At 30.1% G+C, this 12118-nt stretch overlaps 1 protein-coding gene across 1 annotated transcript in view; it reads right to left on the bottom strand.

Moving 5' to 3' along the window:
* The window catches only part of LOC143074944 (uncharacterized), an 84711-nt gene that overhangs the window by 40178 nt on the left and 32415 nt on the right, over window positions 1-12118 (bottom strand). The window contains exon 5 of the mRNA XM_076250145.1: window positions 4153-4228. Within this exon, the coding sequence (XP_076106260.1) occupies window positions 4153-4228 (76 nt within the window). The remainder of the gene's footprint in view (window positions 1-4152; window positions 4229-12118) is intronic.

The raw sequence follows: 12118 nt of genomic DNA, 5'->3' as shown, positions 1-12118 counted from the left end.
TAACTGTGCGTTAACTCCGAAATTGCAGTAGACATTAAAAGTAAACGGGCGTTTACTTTCGCGTTTACCTCCGCGTTAACGCAAAAACGGCGCGTCTTCTAATTTTGTAAAGAGTAAACGGGCGTTTACTTTCCCGTTTACCTCCGCGTTAACGTGGAAAAATGTGCGTTCTTCTATTTTCCTAAAAAGTATAAACGCGCGTTTACTGTTTGTAGTAAACGGCCGTTAACGCAGATTGTCATCGTAACCTGGATACACTGACCTAAAATATGAAATGATAAGGAACATCAAAATTAATTGACCAACCGGTCATTTCTGCTTGACATATTGACGATAAAAGTTATTTAAAAATGTCACACATTTGTATTTAATTGAACAATAATTATAGTAAATTTCTTGTTCATCTTAGACAGACTGACTCGTAAAACAAAATTATTTGATATCATTAACCAAAACTGACAATATTTACCTCTTAACAAGTTATCTTATTCTATATAGAAGTAATTCAGTTATATTTTCATGCAATAATTGACCATATAATACGTAACAATTGACAGCAATTTTTGTACCAGCCTGACGGACATGACCTCTTTTTATTTAAAATATTGAATAGTAAACAAAATTCAGTAGTTTTCATACATCAGACTAACTCGTAAAATATAATTATTTGTTTGCAACACCAAAACTGACCATATAAGCAATTTATTATGTAAATCTATATAGCCGGCAAAGTAAATGAGTTATATTTTGATATAAAGATTGATTGTATAATAAAAAAAGGAAGCAATATTTAAATATTATGACATAATTTTTTTTTTGCATCAATTTAGAGTGACAGCATGTCCTTTTTCATTCAAAATATTGAATCACAAACAAAATTCAATAGTTTTCTTACCTTAGACTGACTCGTATAATAAAATTATTTGTCCGCAACACTCAAAACTGACCATATAAGCATTTCATTATGTAAATCTATATAGCCGCACAGTAAATGAGATATATTTTCATGTAAGAATTGATTGTATAAGAAAATAGGTAGCAATATTTGAATATTATGACTAAAAAATTTTGTTCGCATCAATTTAGAGTGCCAGCATGTACTTTTTTATTCAAAATTTTGAATCGTAAACAAAATTCAGTAGTTTTCATACCTCAGACTGACTCATATAATAAAATTATTTGTCCGCAACAACCAAAACTGACCATATCAGCATTCTAGTATTTAAATCTATATAGCCGCATAGTAAATGAGTTATATTTTCATGTAAGAATTGATTGTTTAATGATAGAGATAGCAGTATTTGAGTATTATGACTAAAAAATTTTACTCGCAACCATTTAGAGTGTTAGCATGTCTTTTTTTTTCTTCAAAATATTGAATCGTAAACCAAATTCAGTAGTTTTCATACCTCAGACTGACTCATATAATAAAATTATTTGTCTGCAACAACCAAAACTGACCATATAAGCATTCTAGTATTTAAATCTATATAGCCGCATAGTAAATGAGTTATATTTTCATGTAATGATTGATTGTATAATAAAATAGGTAGCAATATTTGAATATTATGAATAAAAAATTTTGTTTGCATCAATTTAGAGGGCCAGCATGTCCTTTTTTATTCAAAATATTGAATCGTAAACAAAATTCAGTAGTTTTCATACCTCAGACTGACTCATATAATAAAATTATTTGTTCGCAACAACCAAAACTGACCATATAAGCATTCTTGTATGTAAATCTATATAGCTGCATAGTACATGAGTTATATTTTCATATAAGGATTGATTGTATAATAAAATAGGTAGCAATATTTGAATATTATGAATAAAAAATTTTGTTCGCATCAATTTAGGTTGCCAGCATGTCCCTTTTTTATTCAAAATATTGAATCGTAAACCAAATTCAGTAGTTTTCATACCTCAGACTGACTCATATAATAAAACTATTTGTCTGCAACAACCAAAACTGACCATATAAGCATTTAATTATGTAAATCTATATAGCCGCATAGTAAATGAGTTATATTTTCATGTAATGATTGATTGTATAATAAAATAGGTAGCAATATTTGAATATTATGACTAAAAAATGTTGTTCGCATCAATTTAGGTTGCCAGCATGTCCCTTTTTTATTCAAAATATTGAATCGTAAACCAAATTCAGTAGTTTTCATACCTCAGACTGACTCATATAATAAAATTATTTGTCTGCAACAACCAAAACTGACCATATAAGCATTCTAGTATTTAAATCTATATAGCCGCATAGGAAATGAGTTATATTTTCATGTAATGATTGATTGTATAATAAAATAGGTAGCAATATTTGAATATTATGAATAAAAAATTTTGTTCGCATCAATTTAGAGGGCCAGCATGTCCTTTTTTTATTCAAAATATTGAATCGTAAACAAAATTCAGTAGTTTTCATACCTCAGACTGACTCATATAATAAAATTATTTGTCCGCAACAACCAAAACTGACTATATAAGCATTTAATTATGTAAATCTATATAGCCGCATAGTAAATGAGTTATATTTTCATGTAATGATTGATTGTATAATAAAATAGGTAGCAATATTTGAATATTATGAATGAAAAAATTTTGTTCGCATCAATTTAAAGTGCCAGCATGTCCTTTTTTTATTCAAAATATTGAATCATAAACAAACTTCAGTAGTTTTCATACCTCAGACTGACTCATATAATAAAATTTTTTGTCCGCAATAACCAAACTGACCATATAAGCATTCTATTATGTAAATCTATATAGCTGCATAGTAAATGAGTTATATTTTCATGTAAGGATTGATTGTATAAGAAAATAGGTAGCAATATTTGAATATTATGACTAAAAAATTTTGTTTGCATCAATTTAGGTTGCCAGCATATCCCTTTTTTATTCAAAATATTGAATCGTAAACCAAATTCAGTAGTTTTCATACCTCAGACTGACTCATATAATAAAACTATTTGTTCGCAACAACCAAAACTGACCATATAAGCATTCTAGTATTTAAATCTATATAGCCGCATAGTAAATGAGTTATATTTTCATGTAATGATTGATTGTATAATAAAATAGGTAGCAATATTTGAATATTATGACTAAAAAATGTTGTTCGCATCAATTTAGGTTGCCAGCATGTCCCTTTTTTATTCAAAATATTGAATCGTAAACCAAATTCAGTAGTTTTCATACCTCAGACTGACTCATATAATAAAATTATTTGTCTGCAACAACCAAAACTGACCATATAAGCATTCTAGTATTTAAATCTATATAGCCGCATAGTAAATGAGTTATATTTTCATGTAATGATTGATTGTATAATAAAATAGGTAGCAATATTTGAATATTATGAATAAAAAATTTCTAATGACTTATAAAGGATGTTTGCATGTTTCAAGATTCTTGAATACATGATGAGTAATTGCCTATATACTTAAATATACTTTGCATTTAGTAAGTAACACTGTAAACATATATTTTCTGGTGTGTGCTCTAAGTAGCATGCATGTTCCACTATATTGCATTATTTTAAATACAGTTGTTATAATTGAATTATACCTTGAGCATGTATTATGGAGAGATCGAGCTTTTATAGGCTGTGCCTGTTGCTTAATCCTTTTCATATCTTAATGAATAAAATATGTTTAAAATCAAACTATAAGTTGACTTAAGTCTAAGTTTTCAATGTCCTTGTTGTTTGGTCTGCATTAAACAGGAATCTGCAAAACAAACTGTAGCTAAAACCGAACTTGACACACGAATTTAATCAAAATGAGTGTTTAACTCCTACTGAGTACCTACAACTGTAATTAACCATTAACTCGGACATCTAGTGTAACTCACATTCAAACACAACATTAATCATTAACTTGAACACAATATCAACTGATGGATAAAACTTAAACTCAAACTCTTATAGGAATTCCAGCTAAAAGTCGTTCTGGATTGGTAGTCATGTTAAATAGAAGTTGGTTGTAAAATAAAGCAGCGCAATATATCAAAGGGACAATCACAATTTATAAATCGACAACACGACGATGACATAATTCAAATAGCGACACAAGAGAAGCAATAACAATACATATGAAACTAAAATGTTATAAAATGGTAATAGAAGATGAGCTAAAGATTTACCTCGTTTTTGCTTTTTATTAGCTTCTTTCTCGTCTTCATCTCGTTTTTTCTTCTTCTCTTTCATCTCATTTTCGATCTTATTAGATAATAGAAAACAAAAGTTAGTTCCGCTGAATTCAAATTCAAATCAGAAATAAAAATAAATACAACTTGTGAAACAAATAGGTTACAAGTACAATTTATCAATTAGTAAATCATGGCATTTAAAGTAAAAACCCGCTTGGAGGTATACCACTATGCAAAAAACACTTTATTGGATAAATATAAAGTAATCTGCAAAATGGTCAAATAACAATAAATATGAACAGAACATCATTTGTTAATTAGTTTTTAAGGAATAGAATCAACTTCACAAAATGGACGTATTTGTGGTGACGTTTTACCGCAATGACTATTTACCGGAATTGTAATAACATAAGCAACATGACGGGTGTCACATGTGGAACAGGATCTGCTTACCCTTCAAGAGCACCTGAGAATATCCCCATTTTTTAGTGGGGTTCATGTTGCTTAGCCTTTAGTTTTTTATGTTGTATCTCCTGTACTATTATTTGTCTGTTTGTCTTTTTATTTTTAGCCATTGCGTTGTCAGTTTATTTTCTATCTATGAGTTTGACTCTCCCTCTGGTATCTTTCGTTCCTCTTTAATATAAGTAAAGGTTTATATGTAAAATAAAAAAAAAGATTTGGTTTTTGTTTTGAATTCACGTACAAAAATATTGAATTCAGATAGAGTTTGTAATAGTGTTATCGTATGTTAATTCAAACCATTAAAGTTATATTAAAATGGAATCGTGTTTGTTATGGCTTTATAATTTGTGTTGTCTAACCATTTCGATTTTTCTTCTAAATCAAATCAGTGTATAAACAAAAATCCAGTGCATAAAGTTGTTTTAAACATAAAATCATTGTTTTTATCTTAACTTTTACATCATGTGAGACCAAACAGTAAACAATTATGAAAACAAACAACAAAGAACAAAAACACTGCAGATAAACCACGAGTAACTCGTCTATTCTGATAAATAAGACATAAGGAAAATGTACCGAAGATACAGAATTTAAACCACAAACGAATAAACCAACAACAAATTATTACAAAATGACCCATCGCACCCGCACGTATTAAACAGTAACAACAAAATGCACGGAAGCAGGATATATAAATACAGAACCAGGGTGTCTCTAATAACGCCAATAGTAGTATGCCGCAGTTCAATTCGTAAACCGATAAGATTTTACACATTATACCCTGTTTCTCCGTTATCCTTTATTCCATTTGTATATCCAAGATTACAATTCTTTCTTAATGTCAATTGATTGGTTTGGTCAATAAATGATAAATCATATTACCAAATACATATTCCATCATTTGCTTGTTTTTCGATCTGCAAATGAGTCGAATCAAAAAGAACAATACCCAGATTTAAAAATTAACACAAATCCGTAAACTAGCATATTAATTTATTGTAATAAAAATTCATATCTAATAAAATGTGTAGATTTAGCTAACAAGGTCCTTATATTTTAATAAAGTAACATTTGTTTATAGTGGAAAGTTGTATTAACGTTAAATAAGCTAAAATAAAAAATTGCTTGCTGGTCCTTCTCTGTGATTACCTTTAGATAAATCTGGTTCATTTCCCAATCAATCTATCATGAAGGGAAGATAAATGATACAGATTCCAATCATATTCTTTTTCAAAAATGATGAACGGTTCTTTATATTGGTCTGTAATCTTTTTAAACGTTTCAAGTTTATGAAATTATATTCTTACATCAATGTTTTTGATACACCAATAACAAAAACTGAAATATATTGAATTGATACATTTTGTAACTATTCAAATTTATATCAGAAACCTAACCTTAATTATAAAATAATGAACATGTTAAAGGGAGACAATACTCGCATAACTTTTTCGAATTGGCACATAATATAACGGAATGTCAATCTTGCATACAAATGGCACATCAATATAATTAATTAACTGTGCAATCGCGCTCCACCTTCAATGATGATTCTAAATTATAAATATAACCAAAAGTTGATAGTCTATAGATAGTGAAGAATAATGAAATCTAACCCACTTTTAAAATATGTCTTTGCATTTTTTTAAAACTTCCTCAGTAAAATGTTCGAGCCACTTGACCTTCATAGCTCATAATTAACGTTTTTACACAATATTTAAATAAAGTAGCTAAAGATTATTCGCTTCTCAAAGTGTAAGACGCAATAAAAATCGTATGCTTGCACCATCTTACCCAAAAACAGATTTAATTAAGTTCTGAACATTTCGACATTTCTTCGTTAAAACCGGTTTTAAACAAATCACAAGTACGTGTTAAGATCCGACTAAATACCCATAGACAGATATCGTCAGGTAAATTTGTTACGTAAACCGATAAAGTTTTCCACATTTCCCTGTTCCCCCGTTGTCCTATATTCAATTCGCAAATGTACAATCAACATTTTATTTAGAATTTAATACCATTTAACAATTGCATATATATAGATAACTTTCACTAAGCGACATAAATTAAGCTTATTAAGATTGCGTAAGATTGAATAAGGACCGACAAAAACAGACAGACAGAATGACAATCATTTAGAATACTAAATGTCCCGGCTTTTGAGTAGCAGAAACAAATTCAAAGGTTACAAAGAATACCAACAAATTTTAAGTTTCAAATGCTTAGTCAAATTATATGTATTCACTGTACTCCATCAGTTTGTTTTATCTTATACTTTGTAATAGAACTTGTTTGTGGAAGAACATTCAAAGAGGGACGGAAGATACCAGAGAGGGACAGTTAAACTCATAAATCGAAAATAAACTGAAAACGCCATGGCAAAAAATGAAAAAGACAAACAGACACGCAAAAGTACATATGACACAACATAGAAAACTAAAGAATAAGCAACACGAACCCCACTAAAAACTAGGGGTGATCTCAGGTGCTCCGGAAGGGTAAGCAGATCCTGCTCCACATGTTGCACCCGTCGTGTTGCTGATGTTATAACAAATCAGGTAAATAGTCTTATTCGGTAGATCACATTCATGAAAGAGAAGGAGATTGTAGTTACGACGTGAGCAACATATCCGATATCATTTATGAAACGGTTATTCCATAACGTTCAACCAAATCGTGATGGCGTCCGTAAAATTTACGAAGAGATGATTTCAACGTCCCCATTTGGAACTTTTGGTTTAATAGCAACCCTCTATCAAGAAAATCATGATTGGAAATGCAAGCACGGGCATATCGTTTCAATTGGGAGATATATACCCTGTATGCAGGTGCTGCTGGAATTTTGCTTCTAAGAAATGGAAAGTTCACAATTGGAAAGCTGAAATCATCAATGTTTTCGTTAAGTTTTGTTTTCAACCGACCCTCATTGTCAAGATATGAGGCCGACTTGACTGTATCTTTTGTGTCTGTTATCTCTAGTTCGATTGGATAAATGCGTTCATTATAGTCACCAAATTTTGATTTTTTTATTTTACCGGGCAACGTCTGAACCAATTTCCTGTTTGATCTTCGTATATTCTAGCAATTTTGCTACTGGGCGGATGATGTCCTCAGGGACAAAATGTCCACCAGCAGAGACATCGACCAAGTAGTAATAAAAGAGGGATGAAGACACCAGAGGGACATTCAAACTCATAAATCATAAATAAACTGACAACGCACTGGCTAAAAAGTACACATGACACAACATAGAAAACTAAAGGATAAGCAGCACGAACCCCATCAAAAACTAGGGGTGATCTCAGGTGCTCCGGAAGCGTTAGCAGATCCTGCTCCACATGTGGCACACGTCGTGTTGCTGATGTTAAAAATTCCGGTAAGTAGTTTTATTCAGTAGGTCATATTCATCAATGGGAACGGGATTGTAGTTACGACGTAAGGAACATATCCGATATCATTATCACAGTTCGACAATTAAACTTTTTACATACTTTTAATAAAGATGAAGTGGATCATGAAGGATGTACACCTCTAAGGAGCCTAACATGTCTAGAAATATTTTTTTTCTTAACCTGATTTTAGGTTTAAATAGTTATCAAAGGTACCAGGATTATAATTTAGTACGCCAGACGCACATTTCGTCTACATAAGACTCATCAGTGACGCTCATATCAAAATATTTATAAAGCCAAACAAGTTCGAAGTTGAAGAGCATTGAGGATCCAAAATTCCAAAAAGTTGTGCCAAATACGGCTAAGGTAATCTATGCCTGGGATAAGGAAATCCTTAGTTTTTCGTAAAATTCAATGTTAAAAGAGTGTAAAAGAATATTTGATGAAGAAAAAATCATAAGGTGGTGCACTTCTTTTTTTGCTACGACCCTTTGAAAGTACCAAATTTTGAAAATTTTGTTTTAATAAAACACCCATGCAACCACGCATCCCGTATTGCAAGATAGGACTTGACACTTCTTATTTAGTGTTTCGGCAGTTAAGTTTGGGATCCTTTTAATAAATCCTCTGAATACATGCTGTGAGTGACAGCTATTTCTGTGCAGAAACAGATACGAATTTGTTTCTTTAAAATGTATTTCAAAGTCAAGGATGCCATATGTTGTAAATCTTTGACCTTTAATAACATCAACATCAAAGATCGACATTTTATCGTTTTTGACTTTAATAAGGGGTTATAATCATTTGCTAGACGAAAAACATCCATAATTTCATCTGATGTTTCATCATATATTTTGAATCCATCGTCTCTATATCTGCCATGATAGAATATTTTGTTTTATATTGAAATGCAGAAATAATTTCATTCATTATTTCAAACATAAGAATGTCACAGATTTCCGGTGAAGGAACTGCAACAATTGCCGTACCTATTATTTGTTTGTAAATTTTCCATCAAATTCAAATACATTGTTTTCTAAAATATTTCTCAACAAATGTATTAATACATTGACTGACGGAGCATTGTTGGCCGAGTATCCCTGTAAATTAGTCACTGGATAACCAGGGAATTTATGCTGTGAATTCATATTTATAGATAGTTTGTTAGTTTTACAGTTCATGGTTATTACAAACATTTTACAGACTATATTGTTTCATGGTTACGGAAAGTGTACAGTTTTGTCCGGTTTTGTTTCTAAAGCTTAAAACTTTATGATCATTGACCTTTAACCTTATTGATGAAAACCGTTGACGCTGGTTGATCAATTGTGCGGATTAATTTATACGTTTTATTGATACTCACGAACAACTTAAACTTAAGTTAAAAATTATATGTGGTAAGTTTCGACATTGTAAATGGAAATTCATTTGATTAAGTGATAAAGTGTGTATAAATGCGTTTTGAGACAAAATTCTGTACATTTTCACGAAGCATGCTGTTTTGGTTTATTACCACGTGTTCAGATATAATGTCAACTCTTGCTACACAAATTTTATACATGAAAATATATTATATCTAGCTATTCATGATCATATGTATCTTTTTACATCATTTAAAAATTTGCTGTTTTTAGCATTAATATATTTGTTAATTTCGTATGTGTTTAAAAATTCATTTCTAAAAACTGCATAAGCGTCTATGCCTTTTTGTTTATAATTTGATATATGAGTACTTTTATGAACTGAATATATTAAGACAGTTAGGAAGAGATTTATATCATTATACATAGGATCATGTATTTTATAGCCCAGTACTAAAGATTTAAAATTAAAAATATGTGACCCAATTTTGATTTTGCTTACAAGTACATATATTTTCTTCCAAAATTCATGAAAGAATTGACATTTGAGAAAAAAGTGTTCGTAATCTTCAGTCAAGTTACACAAGTCACACATACTTGTTTCTTGTATGTGCCATTGTAGTAATAATTGTTTACATGGGAGGATGTAATGGAGTAATTTCCATCTTAAAATTTTATATTTGTTATTTATTAAATAGGTAAAAGTAAATTGAAGCACATTATTTATTGGAGTGATTGATTCTAGATTGAAGATGTTTTTCCATTTGGAAAATCCTAGTGGTCTCTCATCATTTTTGTTATTTAAATGGTTATACATATCTTTGGATGACATATTTTAAATTAATTCTGATTTTTTGTTAACAGTCAAGGACAAGTTTAATTTTGTTTTTATAGAAGTTTTCAAAGATTTATCAGATTTTAATGTACTAACCCATTCTTTTGGAATACAATTTAGGTAAACTTAACATTTTCCTTTAAATTTTATTTTTTTATTACCCCACAACATTTGCTGCCTAATATTTCTAAAATTTATGATAGGTGTATTACTTGATAGTGTATTATTTGCTTCGTACAAGCTCTTTAACATGTTCAAGTAAAATGAGGGTAGTATATTACTTAAATTAGGTAATGATTTTATGTTGTCAGGCATCATATGAAATATAAGGTTGTATTTACCAAATTTATTGAAATAATATGCTGGAATGACTTCCCAGTTAGCAAATTCTTTTGCGGTTAATCGTTTAACCCATGAAATTTGTAATGCATTCAAAAAGTAATCAATGTCTGTCATTTTTAGACCTCCATTTGTGTAATCTTTGGTAAGTGTTGGACGTTTTACCTTTTCTTGTTTATTATTCCATATAAAATTGTATATGAGTTTTTTAAAATCTTTTATGTACATTTGGGGTATTGAAACAACCGAAGCTAAAAAAGTAAGATTAGGTAAAATAAGCGACTTAACAACTGTTATTCGACCTATCATTGTTAAATTTCTTTTTCCCAATCAAGTATTAATTTTTTGGACTGTTTCATTGTTTTTTCAATATTTAATTTGTCACATTCACTTTTATTTAATCCAAAGTAAACACCTAGACTTTTAATTGGTTTCTTGCTCCAGTGTATATTTTCAATTTTTTCTTTACAATGTTTAAGTCTACCCAACCATATACCTTCTGTTTTAGATTTATTCAGTTTTAAACCAGAAAGCGTTCCAAATATTTCTATTAGGTTCAATGCTTGGTGAATTTTGTTTTTAGAATTGAGAAAGATGGTTGTATTGTCAACCAATTGGGAAATTTTTAGACTTTGTGTTTTTTCATCAAGTTTAATTTGAAATCCTTTAATGTTAGAGTCTTGTCTTACTCTACAGGCCAAGATTTCAACTGCTATTACAAAAATAAGAGAACTTAACGGACCTCCTTGTTTTATACAACGGTGAAGTCTATAGGTTTCTGAGATCCAGCCTTTATTGGATAGGCATCCTTTAGTATCATTATATAAAGTTTTTACCCATTTTAAGAAGGAAGGTGGTACTCCAAATTTTAATAGGGATTCATACATTCAGGGCCATTTTAAAGAATCAAAGGCTTGGAAAAGTCTATGAACAATAAGATTCCTTCTATATTAAATTTTTCTGAGTAGTCTATTATATCTTGAATCTGGCGAATATTAAAACCTATGTACCGATTTTTAATATATCCATTCTGATCACTATGAATAATTTTGGACAACACTAGCTTTAATCGCTGCGCTAAGGCATAGGCCATAAGTTTAGTATCTACATTTAATAAAGTGATTGGCCTATAGTTGTCTAATGATAATGGATCACAATTCTGTCAATTTCGTCAATTTGTGATTTTCATCTTTTTTAAGAACAAAATGCAAATTATTCAACCTTATTTGTTATAAATGATTGAAAAATACATATCTAAGAAATTTGGAAAGAAAAAGTGTTCATTATTCTGGAAAAAAAATTTCTAGTGTCCCTGACCTATTTTCTCAAAATTGTGGCTAAAAAACAAACTTGATTGGTAATCTATACTAATAAACGAGAAGACCTCTTTTTGTGTGTCGCTTCTCTTCCTTCCACGATCATGCCTCTGTGTTCTATAGGTAACATGCAAAGTCGCATTTGTCATCCATTCTTATTGGATAGGCATCCTTTAGTATCATTATATAAAGTTTTTACCCATTTTAAGAAGGAAGGTGGTACTCCAAATTTTAATAGGGATTCATACA

The sequence above is a fragment of the Mytilus galloprovincialis genome, chromosome 5 (genome assembly GCF_965363235.1).
Source record: "Mytilus galloprovincialis chromosome 5, xbMytGall1.hap1.1, whole genome shotgun sequence".
Lineage (NCBI taxonomy): Eukaryota > Metazoa > Mollusca > Bivalvia > Mytilida > Mytilidae > Mytilus > Mytilus galloprovincialis.
Note: the sequence above shows the minus strand (reverse complement) of the source record. Positions and strands in the feature narration are given on the sequence as shown.